The sequence below is a fragment of the Nicotiana attenuata genome, chromosome 2 (assembly GCF_001879085.1).
Source record: "Nicotiana attenuata strain UT chromosome 2, NIATTr2, whole genome shotgun sequence".
In the NCBI taxonomy this organism is placed as follows: Eukaryota; Viridiplantae; Streptophyta; class Magnoliopsida; order Solanales; family Solanaceae; genus Nicotiana; species Nicotiana attenuata.
In genome coordinates, this window is record NC_031990.1 from 69,118,226 (window position 1) to 69,135,203 (window position 16,978).

At 39.2% G+C, this 16,978-nt stretch overlaps 1 protein-coding gene across 1 annotated transcript; it reads right to left on the reverse strand.

The window, feature by feature from the left end:
* On the reverse strand, positions 311 to 10,574 carry LOC109220713 (NAD(P)H-quinone oxidoreductase subunit K, chloroplastic-like). Its single transcript, XM_019385178.1, has 4 exons — positions 10,487 to 10,574; positions 2,790 to 2,861; positions 2,604 to 2,702; positions 311 to 657 (listed from the first exon to the last, which is right to left on the reverse strand). Exons 1-4 carry the CDS (start codon positions 10,572 to 10,574, stop codon positions 311 to 313), a joined length of 606 nt encoding a protein of 201 aa, XP_019240723.1.

Below are 16,978 nucleotides of genomic sequence, written 5' to 3' on the forward strand. Positions count from 1 at the left end.
ATATATATATATATATATATATATATATATATATATATATATATATATATATATATATATATATATATATATATATATATATATATATATATATATATTATTGTAATACATTAGACCATTTATGTTAATACACTTGATTTGTTGGTGTTGTTATTGTTGTTGTATATACTATCAACCCTGAAAAAATTAAAACGAGAGACTGAATATACAGTATCTGCTAATACTCGTGGCTTACGTTTGTCTATTCCAGTTGCTATAGAAAATGTTGATACAAAAAAATGAAATGGCGAAAAATGAATGAATATCAAATTCATCTATTAGCAAAAAAAATGAAATGGCGAGATATTTTCTTACGAAGTTTTGTTATAGCATCTATAACCGCTTTCGGTTTAGAAGGGCAACCTGGCAAATATTCATCTACAGGAATTAGCTTATCGACTCCCCGAATAGTTCTATAAGAATCGGTACTGAACATCCCGCCTGTAATTGTACAGGCTCCCATAGCAATAACATATTTTGGTTCAGGCATTTGCTCATATAATCTCACTAAGGAGGGGGCCATTTTCATTGTCACTGTTCCGGCTGTTAAAATTAGATCCGCTTGTCTAGGACTCGATCTTGTTACTAATCCATAACGATCAAAGTCGAAGCGCGAGCCTACTAGTGAAGCAAATTCAATGAAGCAACAACTTGTACCATAAACAAATGATATTATTTTCTTTAATATTTTTTAGAAATGCTCAGCCATGTATTTTACAATTTCTCTGTAACTTCAAATGGCTGGGCCTAGAGATGAACGTGGCCCAATAGGAGCCTGAAGTAGTTGTTGTTGGACAGACGTATAACTTGGGTTTAAATTTTACGGTATAGCCAGTTTTCGGACTGGTCAATCAAAAATAGCCAGCGTTTACCAAGTCAATGAAAAATAGCCACTATTTTGCTGCAATAGAGACCGGTCCAGCATAATATACTGGAGTTCGGTGCACTTGTGTATGAACTCCAACATATTATGTTGGACCGGTATAGTTTGTTGGCTCCAGTATAATATACTGGAGACTGGAGCACCGGTGCTCCAAACTCCAGTATATTATACTGGACCAATATACTTGCTGGAACTCCAGTATATTATGCTGGAGTTCTAGTGTACTTATGCTGGAACTCCATCATATTATGCTGGAGTTCCAACATACTTATTCTTGAACTCCAGTATAATATGCTGGAGTTCAAGTATACTTATGCTGGAACTCCAGCATAATATACTGGAGTATTTTTCGGGTTTTGAACAGTGTTTTCGCTCAGATTTATCTTTATATAAAAAGTGGCTAAATTTCGATTACTTTTGAAGTTGGGCTATTTTTGAACGACCAGTTGTAAATCTGGCTATTTTTAAAATTTACCCTTTGGAGCTAAGAGCAAATATCATTTATTGTCGGGAAATTTTCGTTCATATACCATATAGGAAACTATATTACCAAATATGTTCTTAGTTTGCATATTACCTGCTATGCTAATAGTATTTCTACAAAATATAGACAATTCATTAAATAAGGAATCATTGTAGTTGTAGGCTTCCTTATTCAGGCGCGCTAATATTGGGGAATTAAATATTCTTCCAGATATTTTACAACGCAAATCACGCATTAATAATTATAGGCTGTTTCTATTCAAAATTTAGCGACTCTGTTTTTGCGATACACTGTGTTTCAATATTTTTTCTGATTTCACAAATCAAAAACGGCTAAATCTTCTACAATTCTTCTGCAACAAACGCAATTATGTCCAAAATTCCAATTATGCTATAACTGAATAGGAATTGGGATAGCTATGGAAGATTTAGAGAATTTCAGGTCGATGGCATTGTAGTCGATGAGGATGCGAGTTATAGTCTATTGATTTCTATAATAGCACAACAATTAATGATCGATACATCCGAAAAAATTATAGAAATCAAATAGATTGGCAACGAGCATTGTCCTCCAATGGAAATTAGGAACGATATGGGTTTTCGTGTATACATGGAGACGAAAAAGGAAACAAAAACTTAGGATCATATCCGCTATGTATAACTGTTCGCGATTTTAATATGGAACTGAGTATCACCAATGAGAACACCGTTGCATGTTTGTGCTGTTACATTTTCTATCAAATTCTGGTTGTATAAACAACACGTCAGAGTAAATATATATATATCAGTATGGATTTTCACAATATCTACAAAAATTTTACATTTATTCTACAATAAAACTACATATCATTTGAAAAATTAATATGAAATACAGAATTTTAATGTTTCTACAAATTATCTACAAAATTTCTACAAACTGTTCATAACAGTATTTATCTTTATTTTCATGCAGGTTTGTCTGGAACACTAAAGTTACTTGATATGCTAACATCTCCCGTTATAGAGGAATATGAAAGTATAATAATAACAGATAATAGATAATTTAAATCAGATAGTAGATATTTTATTGGTCCATAAAAATAAAATATTAAAATTCAATGTACCCAGTTTGTAGATAATTTGTACTCTGATTGTAGATATTTTGTTTTCTCTTTGTACTGTAATTGTAGGTGAGGGCTTCAACAGGTCATATCCATACTGTGATAGATGGTGTGAAGCGGTCCATTGTGTGTCTTGAAAACAAGAGATGTAGCTGTGGGCAATTCCAGCTTGATGAACTTCCTTGTGCATGCTTTGGCTGCTTTAAGGCACAGGAATGAGTCTTATGAAAACTATTGCTCACCGTTTTACACAAGGGAGAGCCTAATGCGTACTTATGAAATACCAGTAAATCCCCTGCCTGATGAAAGCAAATAGAATGTGTCACAACATATATCTAAAGAAGTAGTAAATCCACCTACAGGAGGGAAAAGGCAGCCAGGAAGACCTCAAAAAGAAAGATACAAAACATATGATGAAATAAATTCAAAGAAGTACATGGTTTCATGTGGCAACTGCGGAGGAGAAGGGCATAACAAAAGATCTTGCAAGAATGCACCCAAAAAGAAATAAAATTTTATGTAGTTAACAGAATATTTCATAAAAGTTATTGGTGAGTTCAGGATAACAGAATTTGATGTGTAATTGTTGAGGTTTTTTAAGATCATGATGTAGTTAGTTAGGATTTTTCTGTATTGAGATAATACTTTCATAGAGTGATTTATTTATGAATGGATTATATATATATAATCTGCCACTTTTTTACTATCTCTAGCATCCTTTACATAGTTGTTAATGTTTTTTTTGCAATTTATCTATAATACAACTACAAAAAAAATTACATTAACTGAAATTGACAGAATAACTACATTATAAATGAGTAGGAAATGAGTTATATACTTAAATATTGTAGATCAAGTACTGTTTACATTCAACAAATGAATATAAAAGCAACAATACACATTGCTAAATATTTTTTACAAATTATCTACAAATTCAACTACAAAATAACTACAATAGCTGGAGCTGACATAATAACTAGATTATAATTCAGCTAGAAAGAAGTTATATGCTAAAAATAATGTAGATCAGGTACTGTTTACATTCAACAAATTGAATGTAAAAGCAACAAAATATTTAGTTACTAATTTTTACACTTTATCTACAGAAAAACAACAAAATAACTACATATTTTTGCGTTGACAGAATAACTGTATAAAAATTCAGTTGGAAAGGATTTATATGCTAAAATAATGAAGATCAAGTACTGTAAACATTCAACAAGTGAATATAAAACCAACAGAATGTTTCCATTTGAACTACTATACTGGATAAGAAAAACAAAAGGCTACTATAGGCATATAAATTTTATTAAATTAAATTCATAAAAGAATTTGGATTATATTTTAAATTCAAGATATAATAGTCCAAATAAATATTATGGGCTAATATAATTGAATTAATTATATAAGTCCAATATATATGGATTAAATAAATAAGCCTTAATACATTGGGCTAGTCTATTTAATTGGCTTAAAGTGATGAGCCCACTTTATTAAGCCCAAGATGTCATATTCCTAGAGGCCCAGTGGCACGTGTCAAATGACCCAAGTCAAACGGAAGAGCCAATAGGATCATGCCACGTGTCAAAATGACAAGGCATGCTAAGTCACACTAAGAGGCCAATAAAATCGCGCCACGTGTGCAAGTGACATGTTCTGGCCAATCAAATGCGGCCATGTCACACTTCAATTTGATTGGTCGGAAAGAGTTTGTTCTTATCATGACTCCTCCCTTCCACAACTATAAATAGGGGTCTTCACAACCCAGAAAAGACACCAGAAGCTATAACAAGAAGCAAGAAAGAGCTCGTAGATCAAATGCTGCAAATTCCTCCACAAGTTTCAAACTTCAAGCAATCAAGTTTAATCTCAAGAACGAAGAACAAATCAAGTTCGGGCTCAAGAACGAGGAACAAAGCAAGTTCAAGTTCAAGTAATCAAACTCAAGATCAAGAACGAAGTCAAATCAAATACAAGGCGTTCAAGATCAAGGCTACTTGTTCGTGATAAAATTCGTGGCAACAATCAAAGTGTTCGCAACGGATAAATCAAATTCAAATTCAAGATCAAGCTTGAAGGCCCTTGAATTTATATTAGAAAAGTAGAATCAGAGGATCCATAGAGATTGTAACACTCAAATATTCGAAATAAAATACTACGATTGTTGCAATATTTTTCGGTCTTGGTTTTATTTTCTCGACGCAAATTTATTGTCTACAAATTCTGGCACGCCCAGTGGGACCATCTCTACCTCTCATCTCAACTTTTCAATCACAAAAGTTCGAGAACATTGAAATGGCTTCAAGGAAAATCAACTCTGGTTCAACTTTCACTAAGGCTGCTAACTCCAGGTTCTATGCTGATGTGGAAAACATCCTCGATGTTACCTTTGGAAGCTTCGGACCAGTTACGAGGAGCAAAGCAAGCTCTTTAGCAATAGGCACCCCAAGTGCCTTCCGCGTCAACCCCTGTTTTCGGATATTCATCCTCAAAAGGAGCAAGATCTTCCACAAACGCATCTGAAGGAGGAAGCGATGTTGCTGAAAAGATCAAGAAAACTCTTGCTCTGCTTGACCTCTCCGGATCCAAGCACTCTGCTGTGAAGGAAGATGATTATGCTTCAAGTGATGGATCCTCCCCACTTACACCACATAGTGCGAACCATTCAAGGATCAATCTTTGTGAAAATCCATGCTAATCTCCGTCGTCCACGACAATCATGCAAGCCATGGTGACAAACACTTCATCTATGGAGGAGCAGTTGGCAAACTTGATGGAAGCAATCGTTGGCTTGACCAAATGCATGCAAAATCAAGAGGCTAGAATTGAAAAGCTAACAGACAGGATGGGAATCTTGATGGAAGAAGAATCCACCCATGCACCTGGCAAGCTCCCAAAAGTTCTAGAGAGTGACTCTCCCCCAAGACAAGCAACATCCACTAAGGCTATCACTGTCTCATCTGAAGGGATGATTCCACGATCAACTGAAGGAGTTCATTGAAGGAACCATTAAGAACAAATATGAAGTTGCTGCCAAATCCTCCCTTATATATGCAAAGCCGTACACTGCAAGGGTCGATATGTTGAAGATGCCTGCTGGCTATCAACCTCCAAAGTTTCAACAGTTTAATGGTAGAGGTAACCCAAAGCAACATGCTGCGCACCTCGTGGAGACGTGCAACAATGCTGGGACTTATGGAGATTACCTCATCAAGCAGTTTGTCCACTTGCTAAAAGGAAATGCTTTTGACTGGTACACAGACCTCGAGGCTGGATCTATCAATAGCTGGGATCAACTAGAGCAAGAGTTCCTCAATCGCTTTTATAGTACGAGATGTATTGTGAGTATGATAGAACTTACAAATACTCGTCAACGAAAGGGGGAACCAGTTACCGACTTTATCAATCGTTGGAGGAATGCAAGCCTCAACTGCAAAGACAGGCTTAATGAAGCTTCAGGCATAGGATGTGCATCCAAGGCATGCATTGGGGATTGCGCTACATCTTGCAAGGTATCAAGCTTGGCACATTCGAAGAACTTGCAACTCGTGCCCATGACATGGAATTGAGCATGGCCTCCGCTGGAAATGAAAGGCTGCGCGTCTATGAACCTCGCAAAGGGAATGACAAGCAAGAAGTCAGGAAGTGGGGAAAGTTCGTACCCAAGTCTGAAAGCAAAGAAGCTATGAATGTCAACACGTCACCTATGAAGTTCACGACGAAGGTGAGCAAGAAGCAGATTATGAAATCCACTTCTTTTCAAGATAAGACAAGTGGAAAGTTGACTCTAAAAGAAATGCAGGAGAAAGAGTACCCATTCCTGGATTCTGATGTGCCAGCCATTTTTGAAGAACTCCTCGAGTTAAATCTCATTGAGCTTCCGGAGATGAAGCGACCAAATGAAGCTGGGAAAACGAATGACCCAAATTACTGCAAATATCACCGACTTGTAAGCCACCCTCTGGAGAAGTGCTTTGTCTTCAAGGACAAAGTTATGGACTTGGCCCGTGAAAAGAAGATCGTGCTTGAAGATGAGAAAGCAAGCGCGAACCAAGTCTCTATCACATTTGGCTCATTCAGTCTAGATGAGTTATGTAGCTTAAAAGGAATCTAAAATGAAGAATTACTGGTGAACAACAAAGTTGAAGACGATCAACCTGATGATGATGAAGGTTGGACGTTGGTGACTCGTCGTAGGCGCCACAAAAGGAGCCCATGAAAAGAATCAATAGAACAACCAGCAAGGAAGATGATGGTAAAAAGACCAACGAAAAAGAATCCAGTTAGGCATTTGAAGAAAGCAAAAGTGGAGATGCACCATTCTAAAAAGCCACGAAATCCAGTGACCTTGGAGGAGTTTTTACCAAGTTGGTTCCGCACGAAGATTTCCCATGAGGGTATCGATGCCTCTTGTTGCCATGCTGACAAAGGGGAAGAAAAGAGTGATGACCTACCGTTGGAACCATCTTCGGAAAATCTCACTGAGTCCACTCCTTAAGAAGTTAATGCTTGTGAGGAAAAAGTCACATTTACAAATGACGATCTTCTGCTAGGTGACACTCTTCATAACCGCCCATTGTATCTGGTTGGCTATATGCGTGATGAAAGGGTAAATCAAATTTTGGTTGATGGAGGATCCTCAGTGAACATTTTGCCAATTCGTACTGTGAAAGAACTTGGTATTCCCATGAACGAACTCTCAGAAAGTCGTGTGATGATCCAAGGATTCAACCAAGGGGGGCAAAGAGCCATAGGCGCGATCAGGCTGGAAATCACCATTGAAGATATGCAATCAAGTGCATGGCTACATGTGATCGATGCGAAAACTTCATACAATGTCTTGCTTGGAAGGCCTTGGATACATGAGAATAAAGTGGTTCCATCTACCTACCATCAATGTTTAAAATACTACGAGGGTGAAGTGGAGAAGAAGATAGTTGTTGATGATGAGCCATTCACCGAGGCAGAGTCACACTTCGCCGATGCAAAGTTCTACTTGAAGAATCGCATTGTGAAGGAGATAAAAGTTGGATGGCATGAAAAGCAAGAATGACGAACCCATAACTAAAAGAGCTGAGGTGACTATTGGTAAAGCCAAAGCTGTTACTGAGGAGGTACCTGCCAACGTGAATAAATCTCATAAAGGGGGTATTGCGTCTTATGGAAAAAAAGTAAGTCCCGCGCTCCAATATGTCCCTAAAAGGAAGAAAGACGAGGGCGAATCATATAATCTCCAAACCAAGACGCTAAGGGAGTTAACTCTTCCGGTAAAACGAATTGAGGCAGTAATGTTGTCCTCAAAGTCGCTTGCATGGTTTGTAGCCCAAAATCATTTGCAGAATGTGGCACTCCCTACAAAGCGAACAGATGAAGGTTTTGATCCTAACGCTTACAAGCTATTTGCAAAAGCTGGATACAATCACAATGAGCCGTCAAAGTTAGGAAAGCTCCCATCAGAAGCTGCAATGAGGAAACCACGTGAAGGTATGGGATACAAGCAACCGTCACCAGTGCGCATCTCAATAAGAAGGGCGAGTAGCAATTATATCAGTGTAGAAGATGAATCTACCGCTTCTAACATGCCTTCTGTCTTTGATCGACTTGGAAAATCAACTGTGAGAACTTCCATATTTTAGAGATTGGGTCCATCAAAGAAGGGGAATAAGTTCCAAAGAAATTATCGAAATACAAGAACACCCGCTTCACCCGAAATTCACAAGATCTCTAAAGATTTCCAAAGTTTGGTTCCTTCTAGAATGAAGCGACAAACAAAAGTCATGGTTTCGTGTGATGAAGTACTGAAGGTGAACCCATACCCTGTGGTCTACACTAAAGAACGTGATGAAGACGAAGAAAGTGTGGGTTCTTCGTATCATGTTACTGCACAAGGTGAGCCTGGTGTTTTATCTCTAATGGAGGATGACGAGAAATTGGACGATGTTTCACCATGTTATCACATATCCTTCAACGATGGGGACCCTCAAGAAGATGAAGATGCAAATGATTCTCCTCCAGAACTTGAAGAAGGGGTGAAGGCAACGATTGATGCCTTAAAAGAAGTTAACCTTGGAACTGATGAAGAACCAAGACCCACCTACCTAAGTGCTTTACTAGAAGTTGATGAAGAAAGCACTTATATTGAGTTACTTAAGGAGTTCAGGGACGTCTTCGCTTGGACTTACAAAGAGATGCCTGGCTTGGACACGAAAGTAGCAGTCCATCACCTTGCAGTACAAAAAATGGTGCTCGCCCTGTTAAACAAGTGTTAGTTTCATTGAATAAATAGTAGTAAATAACCCTAATCCCATATGTATTAGGAGTAAGACATGGATTGTATATATAGGGCTCATTGTAGCATGGTCAATTAATTAATCAATAAGATTTTTCTCCCGTGCAGTCTCGCATGGTATCAGAGCAACCGTGAGAAATTTACCGCTGTGCATAAATTCCAGCGACTCCGGGAAGAGAAAACAGTCAACCGGAAGCCCTTTTTTCCGACAAAAATAGTCTGTCCGCAAGAATCATACTATCCGTTGGTGTTGTGCAAAAACCAACACCACCACGAGATAGATGAGCTTTCGGCGACCAAACCCTAAAAAGTTCTCCGTCAGAAACCCTCCCACGTGCCCTCACGCACCGCCAGGAAAATATTTTTCGGCAAGTCTCCGACGTCACGCGCCGGCGCGTGAGGCCTCTTCCGGCCCCATCACAATGGCCAATGGGTCTCAAGCCATGGAAATTGCAATAGGTCAAGCAAGTCCACTTCATTCCTTACCTTTAGACTCAGTTCTTTATGTTCCTGGTAGTCCTTTTAATCTCATAGCCGTTAGTCGCTTAGCCAAATCACTTAAATTTGCTGTTTCATTTCTTGATGACCTTGTTTTTATACAGGAACACAGTACAGGGCGGATCATTGGTACCGGACGTGAATTAGATGGACTTTATTACCTTATGCTTGCAAAATCACATGGACTCGCATCTTGTCTTCCTCCAATAACTTCGCCCGTTATTGATTCACCGGATTTATTACATAAACGGTTAGGACATCCCAGTTTGTCAAAACTTCAAAAAATGGTACCTGGCTTATCTCACTTGTCCACTAAAGAGTGTGAGTCGTGTCAGTTCGGTAAGCATACCCGCTCCCATTTCCCGCGGCGTCTTAATAATCGAGCAGAGTCACCTTTTTCTTTAGTACATTCAGATGTTTGGGGTCCTAGTCGGGTTAGTTCTACCTTAGGATTCCGCTACTTTGTCAGTTTCATTGATGATTATTCCAGGTGCACTTGGATATTTTTGATGAAAAATCGATCTGAGTTGTTTTCTATTTTCCAGACCTTCCACGCTGAAATTCAAAATCAATTTGGGGTTTCTATCCGTACATTTCGTAGTGATAATGCCCTGGAGTATTTGTCTTCCCCATTTTAGCAATTTATGAACTCCCATGGGATTATTCATCAAACATCTTGTCCGTACACATCCCAACAAAATGGGGTAGCTGAAAGAAAGAATAGACATCTTATTGAAACTGCTCGTACCCTACTCATACAATCTCATGTTCCGCTGCGTTTTTGGGGGGATGCAGTTCTTACATCTTGTTATCTTATTAATCGTATGCTATCTTCAGCTATCCAAAATCAAGTTCCATTCTCTGTCCTGTTTCCCCACTTACCTTTGTTCTCTCTTCCACCCCGTGTCTTTGGGAGTATGTGCTTTGTTCATGACCTTACTCCAGGAAAAGATAAGTTAGCTCCTCGTGCTCTTAAGTGCATATTTCTGGGTTACTCAAGAACGCAAAAGGGATATCGATGTTATTCTCCTGACCTTCATCGATTTCTTATGTCTGCTGATGTTACCTTCTTTGAAACCCAATCATACTTCACATGTCCAGTTAATCACTTAGATATTTCTGAGGTGCTACCCGTTCCTTCTTTTGGAGATTCAGTCCCTATCTCCCATTCATCTTCCTCCATAGCTCCACAACCTACAATTCCAGTTGCAGCTCCACCACCTATAGCTCCAGTGTCACTACCGAGTCCAGTGCCACAACCTAGTCCAGTTCCACCAACCATAGCTCCAGTGCCACCACCTAGTCCAGCTCAACCTTCTACAGCTCCACCACTCCTGACTTATCATCATCGTCCGCCCCTAGCATCAGGCCCAGCTAATTCACGTCCTGCACCTGACCCTGCTAATACTGCGGACTTGTCTCCTCTTAATCAACCGATTGCACTGCGAAAAGGTGTACGGTCCACACTTAATCCTAATCCTCATTATATCGGTTTAAGTTACCATCGTATCTCATCATCATCACATTGTGCATTTGTGTCATCTTTGTCCTCTGTTTCCATCCCTAAGTCTACAGGTGAAGCACTGTCTCATACCGGATGGCGACAGGCTATGATTGACAAGATGTCTGCTTTACATACGAGTGGTACTTGGGAGCTTGTTCATCTTCCTTCGGGTAAATCGACTGTTGGTTGTCGTTGGGTGTATGAAGTCAAAGTTGGTCCAGATGGCCAGGTTGATCGACTTAAGGCTCGTCTTGTTGCCAAAGGATATACTCAGATATTTAGACTCGATTATAGTGATACTTTCTCTCCCGTGGCTAAAATTGCATCAGTCCGCCTTTTTCTATCCCCATGGCTGCTGTTCGCCATTGGCCTCTCTATCAGTTGGACATTAAGAATGCTTTTCTTCACGGTGACCTTGAGGATGAGGTTTATATGGAGCAACCACCTGGTTTTGTTGCTTAGGGAGAGTCTAGTGGCCTTGTATGTCGGTTGCGCCGGTCTCTCTATGGTCTAAAGCAGTCTCCTCGAGCCTGGTTTGGTAAGTTCAGCACAATTATTCAGGAGTTTGGCATGACTCGTAGTGAACTGATCACTCTGTATTTTATCAACATTCTGCTTCAAATCTTTGTATTTATCTGGTCGTTTATGTTAACGATATTGTTATTACCGACAATGATCAGGATGGTATTAGTAAGTTAAAGCAACATCTCTTTCAACACTTTCAGACTAAGGGTCTGGGCAGATTAAAGTATTTTTTGGGTATTCAGGTCGCTCACAACGGAAGTATGCCTTAGATATTCTTGAGGAGACAGGAATGACAGGTTGTAGACCTGTTGACACTCCGATGGATCCGAATTCTAAACTTCTGCCAGGACAGAGGGAGCCTCTTAGCGATCCTGCAAGATATAGGCGGTTGGTTGGTAAATTAAATTACCTCACAGTGACTAGACTTGACATTTCCTTTCCTGTGAGTGTTTTGAGTCAGTTTATGAATTCTCCCTGTGATAGTCATTGGGATGCAGTTGTCCTCATTCTTCGGTATATAAAATCAGCTCCAGGCAAAGGCTTATTGTTTGAGGATCGAGGCCATGAGCATATCGTTGGATACTCGGATGCTGATTGGGCAGGATCACCTTCTGATAGACGTTCTATGTCTGGATATTGTGTCTTAGTAGGAGGAAATTTGGTGTCTTGGAAGAGCAAGAAACAGAATGTGGTTGCTCGGTCTAGTGCAGAAGCAGAATATCGAGCAATGGCTATGGCCACATGTGAGCTAATTTGGATCAAACAGTTGCTCAAGGAGTTGAAATTTTGTGAGATTAGTCAGATGGGACTTTTGTGTGATAATCAAACTGCTCTTCATATTGCGTCAAATCCAGTATTCCATGAGAGAACTAAACACATCGAGATTGACTGTTACTTTGTTAGAGAAAAGATACTCTCAGGAGATACTGCTACAAAATTTGTGAAGTCGAATGATCAGCTTGCTGATATTTTCACCAAGTCCCTCACTGGTCCTCGTATTAGTTATATATGTAACAAGCTCGGTACATATAATTTATATGCACCAGCTTTAGGGGGAGTGTTAGTTTCATTGAATAAATAGTAGTAAATAACCCTAATCCCATATGTATTAGGAGTAGGACATGTATTGTATATATTGGGCTCATTGTAGCATTGTCAATTAATTAATCAATAAGATTTTTCTCCCGTGCATTCTCACAATAAGCTCAAAGGCATTTTAGGCCGGACTTGGTTCCCTTGATTGAAACCGAAGTTAACAAACTCATCGAAGCTGGCTTTATTCTTGAAGTTAAATACCCAACATGGGTTTCAAGTATTGTCCCTGTAAGGAAGAAAAATGGATAGATTCGAGTGTGCGTTGACTTTAGGGATCTTAACAATGCATGTCCAAAAGATGAGTTCCCGCTTCCCATCCCAGAACTGATGATCGATGCTACTACTGGGTACGAGGCAATGTCATTTATGGACGATTCATCAGGCTATAACCAAATTCGCATGGCACCAAAAGATGAAGAGCTTACTGCGTTCCGCACCCCCAAGGGTATTTATTGCTACAAGGTAATGCCTTTTGGCTTGAAGAACGCTGGTGCTACTTACCAAAGAGCTATGCAAAATATTTTTGACGATCTTCTCCACAAGAATGTCGAATGCTATGTTGACGACTTGGAGGTAAAATCAAGAGAGAAGGGCGACCACTTGAAAGACTTGAGAATGGTGTTTGAGTTGCTCCGGAGGTACCAAGTTAGGATGAATCCATTGAAATGCGCCTTTGGAGTTACTTTTGGGAAGTTCCTTGGTTTCATTGTTCGACATCGAGGGATTGAAATTGATCAATCCAAAATAGATGCAATCTTGAAAATGCCTGAGCCTCGGAATATTCATGAATTGAAAAGTCTGCAAGGAAAGCTAGCATACCTTAGGAGATTCATCTCAAACCTATCTGGGAGGTGCCAACCATTCAGTCGCCTTATGAAGAAAAATGTCCCTTTGAAATGGGACCAAGCATGTAGCAATGCCTTTGAGAGCATTAAATCCTACTTGATGAAGCCTCTGGTTTTGGCAGCCCCTATACTTGGAAAGCCGCTGATACTATACATTTCAGCATAAGAAAGGTCTGTTGGAGCGCTGTTGGCCCAAGAAAATAGTGAAGGGAAAGAAAACTCCCTTTACTACTTGAGCACGATGATGACACCAAATGAGCTGAATTATTCACCAATTGAAAAGTTATGTTTGGCTCTAGTCTTCTCAATTCAAAAGTTGAAGCACTACTTTCAAGCTCATGTCGTTCGTTTGGTTTCTTGAGAAAATCCCATCAAGTTCGTGATGTCAAAACCTGTCCTCAGTGATCGACTAGTAAGGTGGTACCTCCAGTTTTAACAATTTGAAATCGTGTACATCCCTCAAAAGGCTATAAAAGGACAAGCGTTAGCGGACTTCTTGGCGGATCACCCTATACCTGATGATTGGGAGCTAACTGATGAACTACCTGATGAGGACGCCATGGTCATCGAAGTTCAGCCTCCCTGGAAGATGTACTTTGATGGTGCTGCACATCGCGGAGGAACTGGTGCTGGTGTAGTATTTGTCACCTCTCAAAGTGAAGTTCTGCCCTACTCTTTTACGCTGGCGCAATTCTGCTCTAACAACGTTGCTGAGTATCAAGCACTAATACTTGGGCTCGAAATGGCTGTCGAAATGAAGCGGTTGCAATTGCAAGTCTTTGGTGACTCTCAGTTAGTGGTCAATCAACTTTTAGGTAGTTACGAGGTCAAGAAGCCTGAACTACTCCCATATCATGATTACGCTAAAAAGTTAATGGGGTAGCTCGGTGATATGACTATTCAGCATGTGCCAAAGAAAGAAAATAAGAAGGCGGATGCTTTAGCTGCCCTAGCTTCATCTTTAACCCTGCCTGATCAAGCGCAAATTACTATCTGCCAAAAATGGGTAGTACTGCTGCCAAATGAGGTTGAAGGTGAAGAAAATGAACTCAAGCATCTTGTTGCTTTTTCTGAAGTCGAGAAAGAAGAATGGAGACAACCCATTATCGACTACTTGTGCTATGGGATACTTCCAGAAAATTTGCGGAGAAGAACTGAAATTCATCGTCGTGCACCTCGCTTCCTTTACTACAAAGATACCCTATACAGAAGATCATTCGAGGGAGTACTCTTGCGATGCTTAGGGGAAGATGAAACACTCCAAGCTTTGCAAGAAGCGCATTCAAGGGTATGTGGGGCACACAATTCTGGACCAAAGCTCCACTTCCATATAAAAAGGATGGGATACTATTGGCCAACGATGGTAAAAGATTGCTTGGACTATGCTCGAAGATGCAAGGCTTGTCAATTCCATGCGAATTTTATTCATCAACCTCCTGAAGTGTTGCACCCGACCGTTGCATCCTGGCCGTTTGACGCTTGGGGATTGGATGTTTTTGGACCACTACCAAAGTCCTGTAGTGGGCACCTATACATCTTGGCTGCAATTGACTACTTCTCAAAATGGGCTAAAGATGTTGCTCTTAAGGAAGTAAAGAAGGAAAATGTTGCAAGTTTCATCCGAGTAAACATTATCTATCGCTTTGGCATTCCTCGTTACATAATAAAGGATAATGGAAAACCGTTCGATAATAGGCTGATGAACAAGATTTGTGATCTCTTTGGCTTCAAGCAACGTAACTCTTCGATGAACTGTTGATACCCAATTTTTCCCTACGTATTTTTTTCATATACAAAATACTTTCAAAATAACATATATATGCATATATAAGCATGCCCAAGTATTTTGGTATTTTTCATAAATTTTAAAGATTTTTAAAATTAATTTATTGTCCATTTTAGCAATACAAAAATCAGTAACTTTTCCCAAAACTATCAACTTTGGTGAATAGTTTATTTCATTCTCATACTTACACCAAAATACAGTTAAGGTGATATTTGTATATTTTTACAATTTTATTTGGTATTTTTAAAAGCCAAAATACATACAATTGCAATTTTAGCCTATTTTAGGATTAATAGCATTTCTATAATTATAAAACCGGTTCCAGCATTTTTTAATTAACATTTATATATTACTAATTGGTTCAGTGCTTTTAATTTGTTTTTAAAATCATTTTACTATTTTTTATAAATAAAAAGGGTAAAACTGGCTATTTAACATTTAGCCTCATTTCATTTCAATTACAGCCTCTTTTACATTTCAATTTTAACCCTTAATTGACCCAATCTCAACCCCAACCGGACCGGCCCATTTTTTAATCCGACCCAACCCATAACCCAATTCAAACGACCCTACCCAGTTCCCACCTACCCCTTTAGATCTAGGCCGTTGATAGATCAACGGCCATAATTCCCCCTTACCATTTTAACCCCAAATGACCTACCCTAATCCCTCATTCCCCACTTCTCAGTCGCCTCTGAATCCCAAACTCTCTCAAACTCTCTCAAGCTCTCCGGAACCCTAGCCTCCTCCTACCCCTTTTCAACCGCCTGTCACCGGAATCCATGGCTTCTCAGGCCATGGATAGTTGGTACTCACCTACCTTCACCAGTAAGCCATGGTTGTTCGAAGCTTTGAGACCTGACCTCGATGATTCCCTCTCTGATCTTCTCAGACCTTTGATTCCATGGCTTCTCCGGCATGCTCCGGCATATTCAAGACTCAGGAGCCTGATTCCTGACCTCTCCGACTCAAGATTGGACCTTCTTCCAAGCCTTTCTCATTTATAGGGTTTCTCCGAAACCCTAAGCTATTCGAGGTTCTTTCCATGTCGTTTGCTTAGATCTATGCTGTATCTATGCTTCACTTGACATTTAAAGTGTTTTCCCCAAAAGTTCTTTTCAAAATCGTTCGTCTTCGATTTTAGGGTTTCTGAAAGGATTTTTCCAAAAATCTTTCTGATTTTTCTTCTTCCTTGCTTGATGTGTTTTGTCTATATCATGCTCGTGTGATTTATTTTGCTATGCATGTACTGTCTGTCTACTTTTCTTTTTTCTACTATACATGTTACTCCTATTTTAATCCTGTTATGTTTTCTTTGCTCTTTTACTATATGTGTTTACTGTTGAGATTCTTTGATTTTTGTCTTACTAAACTCTGTTCGTATTCTTGCTAAACATGCTTCATCTGCTTTTGTTTAAGTTTGTATCATCTCTTTCTTCTGAACTCGTTTAAGGTCCGAGTTTTCTCAAATATGTTCTTTAAGATGTTGAATCAGCTTTATTACTTTGTTTTTCAAACATTCTCTCATATCTATTTTGTTGAGGCTCTGAAACAAACCTTTGAGTTTGTTTCAATGGCTTGCTTTCTCACCTTTATGTCTGATTCAAGTGGAAACCCTAGGATTTGGGGGTTCCCCTTGGCGATTTTGATTTTGTGTTCGAGTTAGGGTTCCACTTTGGGACCCTGGACTCTCAGACTCATTGTGAGTCTGCAATTGGACTCGTATCCTTTTGCTTACGATTCTGAACCTTTCAATGTTAGAACTATTTTTCTAAGTAACATGACGATTCTTTTGTTTGATTTGTCTGCTTTATATATGAGAAGTTCTTCTTTCAAAAGGTTTTTGCCAACTACTAATTAATTTCGAATTCCTTTAATAGTGCTTACTTGATTGTTACTGATTTCCTTTAAATTAAACCTTTCTTTACCCC